Source organism: Nematolebias whitei, chromosome 21, assembly GCF_014905685.2.
Source record: "Nematolebias whitei isolate Nwh7 chromosome 21, NemWhi1, whole genome shotgun sequence".
NCBI classification, from domain to species: domain Eukaryota; kingdom Metazoa; phylum Chordata; class Actinopteri; order Cyprinodontiformes; family Rivulidae; genus Nematolebias; species Nematolebias whitei.
In genome coordinates, this window is record NC_056518.1 from 13,156,043 (window position 1) to 13,177,223 (window position 21,181).

The window sequence follows — 21,181 nt, forward strand, 5'->3', positions numbered from 1 at the left end:
TGTCTAAACTTGGACTGAACTGGTGGACGTTGTCACACTTCACTGGATCTGATACAGCAGCTAAAGACGAGCTAAAGACAGTCCAGTAAAAGGTGCAAATAGTCAGACGTTTTGTCCACATCCAGTATACTGCATATACAACTTGGCAGTGATGTGCTTGGACGTGTAAGACTGTGGTCTATTTTTGGGCGTTGGTCCTCAGGGGGTGAACGAGAGGTAGCGGGTGCTTGACAGGCTGAAGGTCAGACGTAATGCGGTGGAGAGCGAGTGGACGCCCCTGGCCTCCTGCTCTTGCAGCAGCCTGGATATTATTCTGCTACGCTGACCGGCCCAGTGTGCTTATTGTGCTTTTATTTGTTACACACACGAAAGTAATTTCAGCTGAGCTAACAGCAACAGACTGAATGTGGCCAAATGGAGCCGTTTCAGTCCTCAAGAGTTTGACAAGATTACATATTTGTTTGCTGTGACTGTTTAAATCTTTCAAAGTTAATGCCAGGCTTTCTAAAGTTTAAGCTTAGCTCCACTGAGGTTTATTCATTCGGAAAGCGCTATTTAAATTAAATGCTGAGTCAGCATTCACACCACTGTTTCCCCGTTTGCATTTTTTTCCGTACGTTTTTCTTTTATTCAGTCCAACTACCTCCACACACCTTGTGCCATTTTAACCATTCAGATATAAAAACTTCTCGCTCAACCGGAAATACAGTACGGTGATATTTAATTAGATAATTTTCTGAATGCTTAACTTTTTAAAAATTACACATAAGTAGAAATCTCTTCTATTCCTTCATAAATATTATTCTTTTTGAAATCTGGTCCACTGTACTTTCTTAATTTTTGTTTTATTATGCTACTTTTAGTTTTCAGCTTCTGTACAGACTCTTTTAGCTTTTAGTTACTGTTCGGACACTGTTAGCTACTGTTTTGTCAAAACAATCCTAAGCTATGGTTTTGCTTATTTTAGCTTTAGCTGCTATTTTTGTTTTTTTCATTTTAGCATTTAGCTACCATTCTGCTTTTTAGATTTGAGCTGCCATTTTCCACCTTTTATCTACGTTTAGCTGCTGTTTTACTGGTTATAGCTTTTAGTTCTGATTTTGTTAATTTTAGCTTTTAGCTACCATTAATAGTTATTTATTTAGCACATTTATTTAGACTTTCGATGCACCAACTGCAGTATTGTGGACTCTGTGCCAGTCCGTTGTGGTGAAGAGGGAGCTGAGCTGTAAGGCAAATCTCTGTTTACCGGTACGTTCCTACCCTCACCTTTGGTCACAAACTCTGGGTAGTGACCAAAACAAGGAGATTGTGGATACAGGTGCTTGAAATGAGTTTCCTCTGCAGGGTAGCTGGACTCTCCCTTAGAGACAGGGTGAGAAGTTCAGTTATCAGGAGAGACTCAGAGTAGAACCGCTGCTCCTCCACATCGAGAGGAGCCATTTAAGGTGGTTCAGGCATCTGGTAAGGATGCTCCCTGGGTGCCTCCCTAGGAAGGTGCTTCGGGAATGTCTGACTGGGAGGAGACCCGGGGAAGACCCAGGACACGCTGGACAGACTAAGTCTCTTGGTTGGCCTGGGAATCCTCCTGGAAGAGGTGGCTGTGGAAAGAGATGTCTGGACCTCCCTAAACAAGCTGCTGCCCCGTAACTCGACTTGAGAAGAAGTGGAAGATAATGGATGGATGGATGGATTTATTTTGTTTTTAGCTGCAACCCTGCTCCTTTAGCTTTTTCTGCTTCTTTTTGCTTTAAGCTATCATCAGAGGCAGAGAGATTTATTTGTCATACACACCACGTGTGGTACATGTGGTGGAACGAGATTATGTACGCAGGGTCCCAGTTACATCCAACAATAAAATGTAAAAGAAAAACAATAAGATCTAAGATATGAGCTAAGAAAAAAAACATTAACTAAACATACACTAAGCACTAATGGCATAAAAACAATAAAAAACAATATGTCGAGCAGCAGCACGAACATGAGTCTGTGTGAGCAGATGAGCACGAATGAACACAGCAACATGAAACAGATCAGCAGCAACATGAAACAGATCAGCAGCAACATGAAACAGATCAGCAGCAGCATGAAACAGATAAGCAGCAACATGAAACAGATCAGCAGCAACATGATGTGATTTTTCACAGTGATTATTCTGGTTAGAGATTCATGAGTCCAACAGCCTCAGGGTAGAAGCTGTTCCTCAGTCTAGTGGTTCTACACTTAATGCTCCTTAACCTCCTTATTGAGTGCTACTGCACACCTGTAGAAGGAGGTGAGGACTGAGCTTCCCAGTCCAGCCGTCTGAGGAAGTAGAGTCTCTGATGAGCTTTCTTGATCAGGCTGGTGGTGTTGTTGCTCCAGCTGAGGTTGTCATTCAGGTGCACACCCAAGTACTTGTAGCTGGAGACCACTTCCACCGCAGATCCTCATATGTTCGGGGTGGGGGGGTAGGTGTGTTTGTTCCTTCTGAAGTCCATGACCATCTCCTTCGTCTTATTCACATTGATGTGAAGGTTGTTCTTCCTGCACCAGCTCTCCAGGTGTTCCACCTCCTGCCTGTAGCTGGACTCATCATTGTTTGTGATGCATCCCACCACCGCTGTATCATCTGCAAACTTTACAATGTGACAGCCTGGATGGGCAGCTGCACAATCATACGTGAGCAGAGTGAACAGGAGAGGGCTCAGCACACACCCCTGAGGGGGGCCAGGGCTGAGGGTTATGATGGAGGAGGAAAAGTTGTGGCTCCTCACTGACTGGGTCTGTTTTTAAAAGTCTAGTACCAAGTTGCAAATGGAGGGGCTTAGTTCTAATATGAGTAGTTTGTCCATCAGGGTTTGGGGGATCATGGTGTTGAAGGCAGACGTGATGTCCACAAAGAGCATATGGACGTAGGAGTCCTTCTGCTCCAGGTGGGTGAGAGCAGTGTGGACCACAGAGGAGATGGCATCCTCTGTTGATCGATTCTCGCAGTATGTGTACTTATGAGGGTCCTCGTTGATGTTGATGGTTGTTTTGTTGGTAGCATTAGCATCCGGAGCTATGTAAACAACTGTTATGAAAGCCCCAGTGAAGTCGCGGGGTAGATAATGTGGTCAACATTTCACTGTTAGCTGCTCCAAAGCCTTGGAGCATGAGCTTTTTTTTTTACCAGCGTACAGTTTGTGCACCAACTTTTACTCAAGTAAATTTATACTCCACCTCCCCTCAATTTCCTTGTTATCTTGCTGCAGCGATCCAACTGGAATGCTGAATCCAGCATGTTGCTGTTAATCCATAATTCCGTGGGGCAAATCATTGCACACATCCTCATATCCTCTGAGGCGCCCACTCTGAGAAGAAACAAATCCATCTTGTTGTCCAACGAGCAGACGTTCGACAGAAAAAGAGACGGTAATGAGAGTTTGCCAGCTTTATTGTTAGCATTTAGCCTCGCCATCACCCCCGCCCGGCACCATTGCTTCTTAAGCCGGGAGCCGCGCTTTCTCCTCTGCCCATTGGTGCGCCTCTGCTGCAGCTTCCAGGTAGATGACTTTAAGATCTGTATTCTGCCGAGCGTAGATTTGAGTTTGTTGCTGATCCCTGCTATATTTTGTGGCAAATTCGCTCTTATTCTCATCAGTTCGGTTCTGCTTTAATTCACACGCATAACTTGTGCGGAGTCAGGCACAGAGTCGATTTCAAAACTCCTACAAACTGGGATCGCACCGAGAGCCTGTGAAGCTGCAGCTCCAGAGAGTGCGGCCATTGGCCATACTGTTCCTTTTAGCGTTTAGCATCTATTTAGCTATTTTTAGCTACTGATATGCTCAGTGTAGCTACTGTTTAGGTAATTTGTTTAGCTACTTACAGCTACTGTTATGACTATTTTAGCTACTGTTTTGTTAAATCTGACATTTATTTGCCTAGTTAGCAATTTTATCACATACTTTGTTTACCTTTAACAATTAATTAACAGTTTTAGCTTCTTTAGAAAATTCCCTACTTAAATGTGTTTGTGCTTAAGATTATTAAAGAGAATGAATGTCCTGATGCATGCTCAATAATCCAGGTAGATACATCTAACAAGGCTGTGTCAGGTCCTCTGGACAGATTCTTCTTGTTGAAATGTTTTGTCTTTTATCCAAAATAACTTCTTCAGTCTGAGGAGCTGAAATAAACTCAGTCTTATAAATAGCACCTTCTCATCGTGGACTAACCAGTTTGCTGGTGACATCCAGAACTGGTTGTTGATGTGGAAAATCAGGACTATCAACCTAACAATTGGTTGTTAGTGCCCTAATGGCTACTTGCTATTCACAGAGGACTGAGTGACACAAGCAATAACAGCATTATAAGAGGGAGACAGTTGAACATGGAGGCCTCCGCCCGTTTAACAATGGACAGTTTCTCTTCACAAAGATGGCTTCTTTTACTCTTCTCTGAAACCACGTTCTTCTCTATCATGATGTGAACATCTTCATCCCTGAAAAAGTGACTGTTGGCCTGCAAATGAGTGTAAACTGCAGAGTCCTGGCCTGATGATGTTGCTCTTCTGTGCTTGTCCATCCTTTTGGCCAGTGGCTGTTTAGTTTCCCCGATGTAAGACTGATCACAGTCGTACAAAGGCCTATGTAGAGGACTCTATATATCTTCTTTTCAACATCTACAGGTGTTCCAATATGAGGGTTTTTTTTTTTCTTCTTTTTTTCAGACCAAGTACTTCAGTTTGGGTACTTGCCAGTACTGATAGATTAGTTAATGAGTTAGTACTTAAACATTACACAATGACTTTGGAAACGATTTATTTTATTATTAACAGTCGGCTGACAGCATCACCTGTGTTTATCTTATCTATTGTATATCTCCAAATTACAAACTTTTTGTCTTTTGGGTTCCTTGTTAAGTGGAAGAGAAAATGGCAAACAACATCATCAAGGCTAAAAGTGGTATCAGTCCAAAGTTGTTGTTTGTTTGTTTGTTCTTTCGGCTGCTCCCTTTGTCAGGGGTTGCTACAATGAGCTAACTTAACACACACATTTGAATTAATCAAATGTTTTTACGCTGATGCCTTTCCTGACACAACCACAGCTCCCTGTGGGAAGCAGCTGGGGGGTGTGAAGGGCCCTATTCAAGGGCCCAGAGAGAGGCAAATGAGGGTGGGGGCAGATATGGATGCTTTACCTTTCCCATCCACATTTTGTCATAAGTCTGGGGATTCGAATCGGCGACCTTCTGATCTCAAGTTTGCCTTCTCTAACCCTCTGCGCCACCACTCTCTTGCCAGTATCAGTCCACAGTATTGGGATGTTATAGTGTGTACAATTATTTGAGGCTGGTATCGGTACCAGGACACCACTGGAGGTGTGCTCCAATTATAGGGGCATAACTCTCCTTAGCTTCCCTGGCAGGGGTACTATTCAGTACTATTCAGTAGTAGGAGTTCTATTCAGGGTACTGGAGAAGTAAGTCCAATCATTGGTCAAACCTCAGATCCAGGAGGAACAATGTAGGTTCCGTCATGGTCGTGGCAAACTGGCTCAGCCCTTTGCCCTCACTAGGGTCCTTGAAGGGACTTTGCCCATCCAGTCTGCATGTGTTTTGAGGACTTGGAGAAGGCTTTTGACCATGGTCCTCGAAGTACACTGGGGGAGATGCTCTGTGAGTGTGGGATTGGGGGCCCGTTGCTACAGGCTGTTCGGTCCCTATACAAGTGGTGCAAGAGTTTGGTTCGCATTGCCGGAAGTAATTCGGACACCTTCAGGGTGAGAGTTGGACTCTGCCAGGGCTGCCCATTGTCACCAATTTTTTTCATAGCTTTTATAGACAAAATTTCTCAGTGCTGCCAGGTGATGGAGGGATTCCATTTCTGCTCTTTGCAGATGATGTGGTCCTATTGGCATTATCGTGCTGTGATCTTCAGCTCTCACTGGAGTAGTTCGCAGCCAAGTGTGAAGCGGCTTGGATGAGAATCATCACCTCTAAATCTGAGGCCATGGTCCTCAGTCAGAAAAGGGTTGATTGCTCTCTTTGGGTCAAGGGTGAGGCTCTGCCTCAAGTGAAGGAGTTCAAGTATCTCAGGGGTTTTGTTCATGAGTGAGGGAAGAATGGAGCATAAGATTGACAGACAGATTGGAGTAACACCTGCAGTATTGTGGAGTCTGTGCTGGTCTGCTGTAGTAAAGAGGGAGCTGCGCTGTAAGACAAAGCTCTCGGTTTATCTATTGGTCTATGTTCCTACCCTCACCTATGGTCATGAGCTCTGGGTAGTGACCAAAAGAATGAGATCGCGGATGTAGGCAGTTGAAATGAGTTTCTGCTGCAGGTTAACTGGCCATTGATTCACATTCATTCATTCAACCTTTATTTATACAGGTTAATCTCATTGAGCTTCAAGGACTCATTTACAAGAGAGACCTGTTTTTAACAAAGAATGATGACAACAGTATAATTTTTTTTATTTTGAAGTAAAGAAAATGGTCACAGTTAGAGCTGGGCGATATGGACCAAAATTAATATCTCAATATTTTTTTAATAAATTGCGATACTCAATTCAGTTTATTTATACAGTGCCAAGTCACAATCAGGGCCAGATGAACACTTCGATGTACCCTGGGCAACAATCTTCAAGCGCCCCATCATCACGACCCCAGAATCACCATAATCTGGCAAAATACAGAATAAGTTACCATAATATACAGTAAATATACTTCAAATTCTAACTATCAAGTGTATTTTTATGTATAAAACTCCAAATGCTCATTGACACAAATCATCAAGATTGAATTAAGTTGAATGCACTTTGAACACCACACGACACCATATGTGTACTTGTTTAGTAACGTATTGGCCACTGGTGTCAGAAGCATTTATAATGTGTGTGTGTGGGGGGGGGTGGGGGGGGACACACACTCCCCCAGAAAATTTTGAATAAAGTAGATGCCATTTCCTGCATTCTGGTGTATTTTAATGGTTGTTTATCATCTAGTTTTACCTACATAAGTAAACACTTGGAACACCTTGGGATTCCCCTGGAGGAGCTGGTCCAAGTGGCTGGGGAGAGGCAAGTCTGGGCCTCCCTACTTAGGCTGCTACCCCCGCGGATGGATGGAAGTAAACACTTTATTCAGTAACTATTTTAGAGCTAATGGCAAAACAAGAAGTAGCCTGACCAACAGCTAATTCAATGAATTAAAAAAATTATATATTCAAAGGTGACGATTTGATGCCCAAATTAAAATTAAAAGACTGTAACTTAGTTAACTTCAAATGCAATAAGATTATCAATTAATAACAAAGTCCATGCTCAATAATCCAGGTATACAATCCAACATTCTTCAGTCAGGTCATCTGGAATTATTCATTATCAATGAATGTTTGTGACAAAGGATTAACTGATTATAACAAAGATTCCTTCAAGAAACCTCCTAATTTAAATTATAAAACCATAATGACTTCTGCTCATTCTTAATTTATCAAATGGCCTAAATCTCCTAAAGTGAAGGAGAATAATTTTAAAATAATAAATAAGATATATCCGGTAGCCATGTTTCTGCAAAGACTATTTAAATTTGATGTTGTGTGTTTTTTGTAAATCAGAAGATGAATCCCTCGAGCATTTAAAAAAAAAAAATTCATGTCAATACAAAGTCTTTGGTCAGACATCAGAAACTGGATTAATCTCAAACTTAACATTCCTTGTTTTCATGCTGATGCCATTTTACTTTATGTAGATAACTTAAGCTCAGCTTTCTCTGATGCCATAAATATAGTCGTACTTATAGCAAAGTACCACATTTACTGTAGTAAGAAGAGTGATAATAAGTTCTCCTTCCTGTTTTATGAACGATTTTAAGTCACTATTCTTCATTAAGTAGATTAAAAATCTGCAAAACTGATAAAATCATCTCACAACAGATACAAACTTATTTTTTTAATTAAAACAATGTTTCTCAAGAAAAAAAACCTGATGAGCTTGTCAGCAGGTAAGGGGCGTTTACCTTCGGGACAAATTGAGGTTGTCGATTGGTCAGTTACTGACACGCCTTCTGAGTTGATTGACAGGTCACAGCGTCGAGGAACATTCATTCAACCTTTATTTAGACAGGTAAATCCCATTGAGCCTCGAGGACTCATTTACAAGAGAGACCTGGAACAAGCAGAAGATAATGGATGCAAGTATTTGAGACTGGTATTGGTACCGGGACACCACTGGTAGAAGCCTCACCTTCCATCCTTATCTTTATCTGTATAGTTCCCTGAGAAAACTTTAGTTGTAAATTGATGCTTTATGCATAAACTGAGCAGAATTCTTGTTTTTATGCTTTTTACTCCACTGTCTCCCTGTCGAGACCTGTTTCTACACTTACACAGAAACCCATGTTGAGTGGAAACACAACAAGATCTGGTTAGATAGAAAGTTTTTTTTTGTTTTCATGAGTGAGTTGTCTCACAGACATGTCCTCACCCCACCCTCCACCTCCTCCACACACTGGGTCCGATGATGAGACTACAGGATTAAGCAACTGTGTTGTTCGTTCCTCCGTCATGCTCCAGCGATTCTATTTAAATCTAGATTATTTTCTGGTTCAATCAGTCTAAAAAAGGAGATCTTCTGTGGGCGCTTTCAAGAATAGCACAAAAAGAAAAAAAGATGATGAAGAAGAAGCAGTATGAGCTCTTATTTAACTGATGCCAAGAATAAATGGACCCTAATGAATTGAAACACGAATGCAATCACAGAGTCTATGAAAATGAAAAAAAGTGATTGCTTTTAGGTATGAACTTGTAAAATTAAAGAGCTGAAATAAGCCCTCAGTCAACAAGAGGTTTAGTTAAGCTGTGAGCATGACATGCATCATTTGGGATAAGACTGTTTCTCATATCCATTTGTTCTGTAGAGATATGTTTACTTTTTATTTTTTTTAATAAAACGTTGAATTGAATATTTTAGACTCTACATTCCTTGTGTTGTTTTGATTTTTGGACTGTTGACTTGTCTCTCACCTTTCCATTTTTAGTCTTGTAATCTTATTGTTGTCTTAATGTCTCAATCTGCAAAGCTGGCTTTTTTGGGTTGTTTATCTCCAGGATGTTCATGGGGAAAGGGGTGTGGAGTGTGGCATTCAAATCAATGTCTGCCACTTGTCTTTTATAGAAGGGACTATTGATGGTGTGGTGATTTTTCCCTTTTCATCTTGGCACTTGTTCTGCAGTTGTCAGTCTAGAAATTGGGGGGGTGGGAGGCAGTCGTGTGTGAAAGTCCCTAGTTCAGTTTTGTTTATTTGTGTTTTTTCACAGATCTTTTATTTGTCATTTTCCTCTACGATGGCTTTTGTTCTCTGTCTTTTAAGTCTGTCTCAGTCTGCATCTCACCGTGTGACTCACTAGATGACAAAAGCTCTTGTTCTAAGCTCACCATTGTTCTGGCTTTTTTCTTTCTTCTTTTTTTTTATCCATTGTCTGCATTTTCCCTTTTGCTACTATCTGGCTGTTTTTCAAATAATGTTATAAGGCAGAGTTGCTTGCTTCTTTGGTCGTACAGACTTTAATAACCTACAATAATTAAATTTTGAAAATTTACTTACCGTCTCATTTTTAGGTTTGACATAGAGTTTGACAAGCTTCACCAGTCACTATCAGGCCAAGTTAATAGAAATTAGGACTTTTTAAACTTTGTAAAATTGATTTTCTGAGGATTTGGGTCTGTTTGTCTGGTGCTGATGTATTTTTTGTCTCTGAAACATGGCTATCCAAATAAATTTTGAATAAAGATGTGTCAATTGACAGACTTAATATGATCATCCATACTAGACCCCCTTTTAATAAAAATGCCTCATAAATTCCCTGGGTTGGGTATTTTTGCTGATGTTTTGATTGACCATTGCATTGTTGGTGTCATCAGGAACACTAAACTGCCTGGTGTCAAGCCCAGACTAATTCTAAAAAGGGACATGAAATATTTCAGTGAACAGGCCTTCCTTTGTGACTTGTCCCATTTTGATTGCCACATACTCTCCTAACTATTGATATGAACACTGATTGGAACTACTTTCAGAACAACAAAGTTCCTGCTCAACTACTTTGTAAATAAACATGCCCCCTTTCGCCAGTTCAGAACAAAAGGAGGAGACAGCCCCTGGTTCACTCCTGAGCTAGCTGACCTCCTACATAGGAGAGATCAGCTTGGGCTACAGCCAGACGTTCTGGCCCAGTCACTGATTGGATGCACTTTTACAGCTGCGGAATAATTGTACGGCTTCCATCAAAGCTGGAAAATGTAATTATTTCTTATCTCAGACCTCCAAAGATCCAAATGACCCTAAAAGATTCTGGAAAACCATCAAATCACTCTCTGGCAGCTCTTGTTCATCTGATCAGCCATCACAGCTTCTTGTTTACTCTTACTTGTTTATCTAATGCTTTATAATAGTCAAGCAAATACATTTTGTAACTGTAATATAAATGTTAAAACTCTAAATGTGCCTATAATATAATAACTTGTGCATCTCAAAGTTAAATGTGATGTAGAGATCCCAGTTTGATCTTAAACTAGGCTTGTTTTAATGTCCAACCACCCATAGGCCACACAGTGTCAGATCTTTCTATAATAAATAATTATTTCATTATAATGTTCTGCCATCTACTGATCTGTTTAATTATACCCCTTTCTACAAACATTCTTGAGTTTAATGGCACCATCAGTCTAATTAATTTAGACAACCCAACAGTTTCTTACATAATATGAGATTCTACTTCCAAACAGAATTAGCCTAAATCCACTAAGCTTGAAATAACTTTTTCTAACTGAATTGTGATTTCTGCTCGCTGTCTTATTGTCATGTCTGATGCCAGCAGAGCACCTGACGGGACATTTGGTGTTTCTCAACAACTTTTTTTTTCTATAGTATGTTCTTTATGCAAGTGTAATAATGTATTTGTAGAACTGTAGCATTTTGTTGTTGTTGTTTTTAACTTCCTGAAACTAATTCAAAGGTCATGAATCACACCATCTAGACCTATATCTCTCTAAAATCGTATTCATTTTACCAGCTCACCACTTGTCTTTGCCAGAAGAATTCTGCCAATTTCAATTAGACCTGCTTGAAGTGAAAAATAAAGCACCCTTTAGTTCTCCAGTTAAGTCTCTTATAACCTTTTTCTTTCTGTTTGTGTGCGTGCCTTAGAAAATGTTACCCATTTCTAAGAGCAATTGTGTTGCCTTTGGATCTCAGACAGAATTGGGTTCTTTTCTGTTCATGTGATCTGTCTTTTTATGGCTTCTAGCTGAAGCGATGTCTACATGCGGGTCAGAGAGGCTGCCTCAGTCATCCAAAGATTTGACCTGATTTCTGAGCGAAGCAATCAGTAGAACTGTCGGCACGTGTCAGTCTGGGCTTCCTCCTCTCCCTTCCCACACTCCGCTCATCTCTGCAGCTCCTAAGCTGCTGGACTGTGTTAAACAGCTGCTGGTGGCCCACCAGATGTGGGCTGAGAACCAGAAACACACTACCCTCTCTGTTCCCACGTAGCAGCAGCTTTTGAAATGTTAACAATAGCACAGTCTATAACAGCTTTCATTGTTCCTTGTTTCTTTTGTTTAACAAGTTCACATCTTAGTAGGATTTTTTGACGTTATGACAATACTTTGACAATATATACACTGCACTGTAAGAAAAACATCAAATTAACATTTAAAACTCCAAAAAGGTATAGAATAGTACAGTATATGTAAATCGGCTAAATATGATGAGTCCACTTCAATAATCCCAAGTTAGGTTAGTTTACACCTTAGCAACTTTGTTCTACAGGATGGACACTCTTTACACCTCAACGTAAAAGAAGATGGCAATTTGGAACCCTATCGTCATCATAAATCTACATTATTACAGTTTGCTATGATATGATATATAAAATATAACACATGTAAGATAGAGTATGATACAGTGCATTCCGAAAGTATTCACAGCACTTTACTTTTTCCACATTTTGTTACAGCCTTATTCCATATTGTATTAAGTTAATCTCTTTCCTAAAAATTCTACACACAATACCCTATTATGACAATGTGAAAAAAGATTGTTTGAGATTTTTGAAAAATTTATTAAAAATAGAAAACCAAGAAATCACATTTACATAAATATTCACAGCCTTTGGAGCTCCAAACTGAGCTCAGACGAATATGGTTTCCTCTGATCATACTTGACATGTTTCTACAACTTAAACGGTATCCACCTGTGGTAAATTCAGTTGATTGGACTTGATTTGGAAAGGCCCACACCTGTCTATACAAGGCCTCACTGTTGACAGTGCATGCCAGAGCGTGAACACCGAGCATGAAGTCAAAGGAATTGTCTGTAGATCTCCAAGACAGGATTGTGTTGAGGCACAGATGTGGGGAAGATACAGAAAACTTTGTGCTGCTTTGAAGGTCCCAATGAGCACAGTGGCCTCTATCATTAGTAAATAGAAGGTTTGGAACCACCAGGGCTCTTCCTGGAGCTGGCCAGCTGTCTAAACTGAGCAATAGGGGGAAGAAGGGCCTTAGTCAGGGAGGTGAACCTGATGGTCACTGTCAGAGCTACAGCGTTCCTCTGTGGAGAAAGGAGAACCTTCCAGAAGGACAACCATCTCTGCAGCAATCCACCAATCAGGTATGTATGGTAGAGTGGACAGACAAAAGCCACTCCTTCATAAAAGGCACATGGCAGCCCATCTGGAGTTTGACAAAAGACACCGGAAGGACTCTCAGACCAGGAGAAACAAAATTCTCTGGTCTGATGAGACAAAGATTGAACTCTTTGGTGCGAATGCCAGGTGTCATGTTTGGAGGAAACCAGGCACTCATCACCAGAGCAATACCATCCCTACAGTGAAGCATGGTGGTGGCAGCATCATGCTATGGGGATGTTTTTCAGTAGCAGGAACTGGAAGACGTCAGAAAAGAGGGAAAATGAATGCAGCAATGTGCAGACATCCTGGATGAAAACCTGATCCAGAGAATCTCTTGAACTCAGACCGGGGCGACGGTTCATTTTTCAGCAGGACAATGACCCAAAACACATATTCAATTCAAGAATATAATAAGTTTGATGTGACTATTTGTAAGAAAACAGCTAAGAATTATGGTTCATCATTTTTTTTTTCTTGAGATTTTTGAATGTTATTGTAGATACTGTGGTTTGTTCACCGGGAATCCTTGAGAAATGTTTACCTCCAACGTGTCTCATCTCACAGCTGTGGTTCTGAAAACACTAGAGCTGGGACACATGGGAGAGGGGTGAATGGAGGAGATTCTTACAAAATATACTGACTTTGTTTTAGCCAATAGTATTGTAAACCTTGTGAGTTTAATAACTTGAAAAACAGCAACATGCCAACTTCCATTTTGGTGTGTAGCTGCATCTAGGTGTAAGAAAGGTCCCTATTGAAAATTGGGTTGCCACATCAATATCCAGTCCAGAAAAATACTCATCTCAAAAACTACAAACACTATTCAAATCCCTCAGCCACAGGGGACATCAGCATATTGCTTGTTTTAGTTAGAAATTAAGGTAATTAAATTTTATGAGCCAATCCTTAGTCAAAATTTCCTGCCACTGTGACACTTTCTGTTAGAGGAAAGACATTTTCTACACTAGCTCAGTTCAGTTGTCTTATTTAGCTCTTATCTTCCTTTTATACACCTGTCAAGATGTCCAGAGATATTATGGCATAGACTTTGTCCCGCCATCTGTCTGTACTTCCATCTCTTTTCCGAGCTGTAACTTCTGATTCATTCAAAGCTATTTAATGAAATTTGATCAACAATGTTGTTGAACAACTCCAGATTGGCCATGTCCTCTAGAAATATCCAAATCTGAAAAACACAAAACAACAAAGTCAAACAAAAGTAAATGCAAAACTTAGGTCATGGGGACCGGATGTTATGCTCCAATTATAGGGGCATAACTCTCCTTTGCCTCTCCCTGGTAAGGTCTATTCAGGGGTACTGGAGAAGCGAGTCCGACCGGTGGTCGAACCTCAGTTCCAAGAGGAACACTGCAGGTTCAGTCCTGGCCGTGGAACACTGAACCAGCTCTTTACCATCCTCGAGGGGTCATGGGAGTTTTCCCATTAGTCTATATGTGTTTTGTGGACTTGGAGAAGGCTTTTGATCATGTTCCTTGGGGTACACTGTGGAGGGTGCTCCGTGAGTATGGGATTGGGGGTCCATTGTTACAGGCTGTTCAGTCCCTATACACGCAGTGCGAGAGTTTGGTTCACATTACCGGTATGGTAAGTCGGAATCCTTCAGGGTGGGAGTTGGACTCTGCCAGGGCTGCCCGTTGTCATCGATTCTGTTCATAACTTTTATAGACAGAATTTCTCAGTGCAGTCAGGGGATGGATCGGTGGCCTCAAGATTCCATCTCTACTCTTTGCAGATGATGTAGTTCTGTTTGCGTCATCGTACCGTGATCGCCAGCTCTCACTGTAATGGTTTGCAGTTGAGTGTGAAGCAGCTGGGATGAGAATCAGCACCTCCAAATCTGAGGCCATGGTCCTCAGTCGGTAAAGGGTGAATTGCTCTCTTCAGGTCGAGAGTTAGGTTCTGCCTCAAGTGCAGGAGTTCAAGTATCTCGGGGGTTTGTTCACGAGTGAAGGAAGAATGGAGCATGAGAATGGCAGATGGATTGTTGCAGCATCTGCAGTATTGCAGACCCTTTGCCGATCCAGTGTGGTGAAGAGGGAGCTGAGCTGTAAGGCAAAGCTCTCTGTTTACCAGTTGGTCTACGTTCCTACCCTCACCTATGGTCACAAACTCTGGGTAGTGACTGAAAGAATGAGATTGTAGATACAGGCGGTTGAAATGAGTTTCCTCTGCAGGGTAGCTCGACTCTCCCTTCAAGATAGGGCGAGAAGTTCAGTTATCCGGGAGAGACTCGGAGTAGAACCGCTGCTCCTCCACATCGAAAAGAGCCAGTTGAGGTGGTTTGGTCATCTGGTAAGGATGCACCCTGGATGCATCCCTAGGGAGGTGCTTCGGACATGTCCAACTGGGAGGAGACCTTGGGGAAGACCCAAGACATGCTGGAGAGACTACGTCTCTTGGTTGGCCTGGGAACGCCTTGGGGTCCTCCCAGAAGAGCTGGAAGAGGTGACTGTGGAAAGAGATGTCTGGACCTCCCTGCTCAAGCTGCTGCCCTGCGAGACCTGACTTTGGAACAAGCGGAAGATAATGGATGGATGGATGGATGGATGGAAGGTCATGGTGTATGATTTTAGGTTTCAAGGACATTCATTTTTTGCAACTAAAACACTAGAATTACAGTGATTTTGCATGCACTAGACGAACACACAATTTTCATCACCCCAGCTTCAAGGTCAAAGGTTATACAAGGTATTTGCTTGTCCGGGTCATTGCTACGCATTGTTGTATAATAGTTTGTTGAGGAGCGTATAATGTGCCGTATGTGGTGATCTTGTTCATGGTTACCTACAATATACAAATTATAAAGTAATTGTGATTTTTTTTGTTTGTTTGTTTTTGTTAAAATTTTACACATTTATGGTGAACAACTCTTTATTAGTGACTTCAAAACTGTGCAGAATTCACAAATTATTGACGGGATACTTAATGATCTTTGTTGTTATTATGAGATTTTCAGTACTTAAAAAGAACAAAGTTGTTTAAGAAAAATCTGTTGATTTTATTTTTAGCATGTCACATGAATAAAATGAGCTGTGAGAGGTTTTCCTTTTGCTCCATATTTCACCGAGTCATTTAATTACCTGATGTATGGAGTTCCAGTGAGAGCTGAAAAGTGGAAAACATCTGCACATTCTTTAAAGTCAAGATGTCAAATAAAACTCAGTCTACATTTTAAACATCCAAATAGTTTACACCTCAGCAGCCACCCTCCCTGCCTCGTGTTTCACGCTTACAAACCACCAGAAATACACGTCTGAGGCTTTTGAGGGTTGTCATAACCCAAGCTGCTTGTGCTTATTTCTGCAACTAAGGTAGAAAATGTGCACGCTGTTCTTTGCACAGAGCCATCTTTTTATTTTGTTTTTCTAACTTTTATGCCTTCTATGCCCATTCTGCTTGCCTCTGCTTGCTTCTCTGTTTAGCCTCGCTCGTTCTCGCCTACGCTGTGTAGATCTGTCTATTTGCGCTGTAGACATTCTTTTATCCTCATCCCTCTGTCTCCCCCTGGCTCCCTGTGCCTTCACATGGCTGCTTGCTTTATAAATAGCTTGGCCTAGTTTACAGCAGCTGCAGTGGCGCTGGCACCACGGCTTGGTTCGCCTGGGCCAAATGAGGTAGCCTGTTGTAACGAGCGGTTGGCAGCAAGCGGATGGCCTGTTTGTGTTTGGTTCCAGCCATGTGAAGATCATGGGGACAGTATAGCTGCAGCCTGACGGCATTCATGCAGCTTGTTTTGAGACTTGAAGTGCACGCATATCAGATTTTCTGCAAAAAGTGGATTTCTGTCTTTGCATTAACTGGAATTGTGTTTGTATATTTTTTAGACGCATTGATTATACAAAAAATTAATTCAGGTTAAAGATTTGAGTAAATCTAAACCCAGTTTTTCTGCTTGATATATTTATGTACTGGTACTAACGGAAGGCTTTACGCTGTTAGGTTTCCTCTTCACTTGAGGGTTTGCTACAGCTTAGGAAAATGGATTATACTTGAGGGAACAGTTTTATTTTTGGAAATGCATTTTAGGAGTGCTGTTAGACATATTTTATATCTTTGGGGCAGAGACAGACTTGCCATTTGCCACAGTTTAGAGAAATTCAAAGCTCTAGCTACGTAGTTACTGCACATATAAACAGCTATTAATCTTATTAAACTCTCACCAGCAAAACAATTACCTTTTTTTTTTTTTTGCTGTATAAGTCACTTTTTTTTGGTTGCATAATTTGCATGCCCTGTGACTCATGCGCTAATGCGACATATTTATAGATTTTTTTCCCCATATTTATAAATCAATTTTTGGCTGAGATATGACCATTTTCATTCATTCTGACTGAAAATATTGAACACTACCATTTTCGGCTGCTAGATGGCACTCGAGTAGTATGGCATGCCGTTGAGTCATGTAATGGGTAAACGTGGCTATTAATGACACAATCGTCTTGCCATAGCCTGCCACCGTCGTCGGCCTGGATCAACCGAATCAGCTTCATTTTGCTGCGCTGCCCCAACAAAATGCAGCTGATTTGACCATTGAAGTGTATTTATTAAGTAAAAGTTCAACTAAGATACACCTTTACTATAAAGTCGAGCAAACAAATAATTGTTTTTAAGTGTTAATATTGTTAAATTCTTGTTAAAGTCCTCCCGTGCACGCTCCTGTGGCCGCCATTTGGCAGCCAATCGGTTTTTGGCACACCAGCCCACATTTCCGGGTTGTCAGTGGTGACACTTAATAGATGCAACTTATTTATGGATTTTTCCACTTTATTAGACATATTTGTACTGATGTGACTTATAGGGTGGTGCGTTGTGTATGGCGGAAAATACAGGTATTGTAAAATTTGTCATGTATAAGTGTATTCATAAATGTCAAATACAATGTTTTACTGTAATTCTGTAGTGTGCACATATTGTCATTTTCAAAGCTTACGTATCACGTTTTCTGAGACATTTTTGCGTTTACGATATTGATACATGATATCTTATATACAGTAAAGTATTGTTTTATAACGATGTAGAAGAAGTGCAGCTTGGTTAGCAATAATTCTTATGAGATGCTCGTGCGTCAGTCTGGTCTGGGGTGCGCCAGCTGAGAGTTCACAAAGAGAATTGTGAATGAAGAGAAGAGAATTGAGAATGAAGAGGAGGAGCAGCGGGTGCAGAATGAGGCAGGAAAAGAAAAAGGAAAGTGCTTCATCACCCAGGGTGATCCATTTTACTTCTCGGCCGCAACAGAAGGAATGCAGAGGAATGCGACAGCACTAAAACCAGTAAAGGACTGCTTGATTGCCTGTGAGTGGATGTGCGTGCACACTTGCGTGCACTCGTTTCTCCATCTGTCTTGGGTTTGTCTTCCAGAATGAAGGTGTTGTATGTCTGTGATCTTCTATTGACCCAAGCCTTTGAAAATAAGACAAAGTGAGGAGAATTTTTCAGCACGGCGTAAATAAATAATGGCAACCTTTGGCTGCCTTAACTCACATTTGCCTCTCGAAAACAGAGAAGATTTAAAAAGCAATATGACACTGTCACACTCTTCTGTTCCTTCTGAGCATGTGATTAATGAGCCGTGGTGGTGACTTGGAAATAATGCCCCAAACTGTCAGCTACCTTTCCTGTGCCTTTTCTCTCCACCATAAACAATAAAACAAGATCCATCCCCCATGATGTTCCAGTTTCTGATGTGTGGCAGATTTTTCCAGTCTGCTGGGGGAATGTCACACTCATTCGCACAGATCTTTCTCATGTTTTCCGTCTGCTCGGCGTGGACAATGCCCTGACACACGCAGACATAAATAGCCCCAAGCGCTCAGAGCCTCCATATTAATGGCTTATGGAGACTTAGCTGTCTCGACTGGTTGAGCAATTATTATTATGAAATCAGGGGCTGGAGAGAGATGATCTGAGTGATGGAAAGAAGACATGGTTAGTTATGCAACAGCATAATGGCTGTGGGAGGTTTTTTTTTCACTGATTGGTCTTCAGCTGCAGTGGAAATTTTAATGAACACGACAATGACAAGACAGGAGCCGTAGCTTTTCTTGTTCACAGAGAGGGACTGAGAATGTTACATCTTCAATCGGCAAGTTCGCAGCAGAAACTCACGTTGAAATCTTTATTTATCGTCACCAGATCTGAGCATCAGGACAGAGCCGTTCCGTCAGGTTGTTTGTCTGAAACCACAAATCCATGCCAACATGCTTGGTTCTGCAATTGTGCCAATTTTAAACATAAAGAGCAGAAGATGCTTTCAGGAGGCAAATGTTGTGCACGTCGCTAAGAATAGTGAAATCACAATGTGGGACACAAACACTAATCACAATATATTTTATGGACTCGGCACATGAGTGGTGGACAACATGGTAAACTGTTTTTATGCACATCATCCAAATAGTTATATATGTTTTCATTTAGCTGTGATAATTAAACAAGTTGAAATGCTAGTCAACCAAATGCTCCATAACAAATGGGAGTTTATTGTCACATTTAATATTGTTCATATTTAAACTTGTCTGATTTTGTCAGGAAAGTAAGGCTGCAGTTTAAACTCCTTCATTGAGATGATTATACAACAAGCCTTATCTATGATTTATTGTTGAGAATGAGGATTAGCATTTTTTTTCAAGTGTGGGAAATTTGACGTACATCTCAGATCTCCAGTCCAAAGATATAAAATAACACTTTACATGTTTCAGTGATAAACAGAATGAATACAAATTGTTAAATTAAAAAATATATATCTGTTAATTCTGTATCTGTTCCTTTTTTCTGGATGTAAATCACTTTTTTCAGATGACTACTCTGGTATCAGATGTTGTGCAGCTGGAAGGATTTTTACTGAAACCTTTTTACTTTTGGGTATTTGTTATGATGCGTAACCATGGCAACAATGTGTTGTTGTTTTTTTACAAACCAAGAGCAGCTGATTGACATCTCAAAAGCTCAAATACCTCAACTACAGCCCCAAATCCCAAATGAGTTGAAAAGGAGGCACCGTGGATGAATTCCCGTCAACCTGGAGCTGGTGAGAAACTTGGCTCATGAGAATGGGAGGACCGGGATCATCCTCCGGCACCTTCAGCTGTCTGTCCGTGGCAGCCAGGAGCTCAACAGACTGCTGGGAGGAGTGACCATCGCTCATGGAGGAATTCTGCCCGTTATTCGGTCAGTCCTGCTGCCCAGGAGGACCAAGAGGCCCGCCAGATCTGACAACAAGCTGGATCCAGGAGGACGGATCGGTATCTGTGGTCAGATTCTCCAGATTCGCTTCAGGAGATACTTCCTGCCCACAGCTATCAGCATCTAACAACTCCTGAATGAAACCAGGATCATGAGCTACAACAACACTCCATTTCCCTTTGGGATTAATAAAGTATTTTTAATTGAATTGAAGTGACATTGCTTCTTTTTTTTTTTTTTTTTTTTTTGCCATAAAGGATCAATTTGATTGACTGTAAAAGTTTTATATCTGACCTTTTAGATAAGCTGTTGAATAGATTGTTTTTTTTTTCTTAATTAAAAGTCTGATTTTACTCTTAAAATGTCTGAACTCTTTTTCCTCAAACTTATTATCTTTGCTTTTATTGTTTTCTGTTTATATAATCACACACTCCAAAAAAAAAAAAAAAAAAAAAAAAGCCTCATTCAGAGGTGACTAGAACCTCGTGACAATATTATTGCTGTTTCCTCCCAGTTATGACCCATTAGTTTCCTCCAGTAACCTGAAACTCAGCAGAGAGAGGGAAGAAACACGAAGCGGAATAAACCGGACGGTAAATTCTGCAGTGCGCCCTGCGCGCCTCTCCAGTCACCGAGTAGTGGCGTAAAACAAGACGAACGTGAGGATGACGTCAATGTAGAGCCAGGGGGGCGGGGTTAGAGGAGGGGGGGGGGGGTCCGGCTGCTGCAGCATCACTCAGTTCAGAGCCTCAGCGCAGAGAAGAGTCCAGCAGCAGCTCTGCCAGTCGGACTTAACCTCAACTTCCCTGGAGGAGATTTGATTCCTGCGACCTCCGAACAAGTTTCTCTCCTCATTTTACTCCCTCTTCGTTTTTCTCCTTAACACCCAAAGGGAATGCCATCCATAAATATGAAGCTGGAGATGGTGACCATCATCGCGTGCGAAGTGGACACCGAGGTGTTCACGTCCGACAAGATGCAGGTATGAAGCAGCGACACCTGACTGTGTCCTTGTGGCTGCATGCTGCTGCTGAGGCGCATGCACGTCTTGGTGACGTTGAATGCAGGATTTTTTTTTATCAATGGGAGCCGCAGCTCTGCAAGACGCACGCTCGGCTCGGCGCGCGCCACGCAGTCCTTCCCCATGAATGGATCGCGATACGGGTTAACAGATTGGGGGTGTGGGGGTGTGCATGAGAATAAAGAGGGACGCACGATCATGCTGCGAACTTTTGTGGTTAATAGCGCGATGAATATGGAGAAGATGCGCATGATGTGATGGGTGGAATTGTCCATGCATGACACATGCCGGGGGGGGGGGGGGGGG

General features: G+C 41.4%; 1 protein-coding gene across 3 annotated transcripts in view; it reads left to right on the forward strand.

The window, feature by feature from the left end:
- The window catches only part of rcan3 (regulator of calcineurin 3), a 62,119-nt gene that overhangs the window by 12,978 nt on the left and 27,960 nt on the right, over positions 1-21,181 (forward strand). Inside the window, exon 1 of one of the 3 annotated variants that reach the window (XM_037695334.1) lies at positions 20,750-20,836. The exons of the other annotated variants lie outside the window; for them this stretch is intronic. Within the exon in view, the coding sequence (XP_037551262.1) occupies positions 20,750-20,836 (87 nt within the window). Of the gene's footprint in view, positions 1-20,749; positions 20,837-21,181 lie in introns of those variants that run through there. 3 annotated transcript variants of the gene reach the window in all.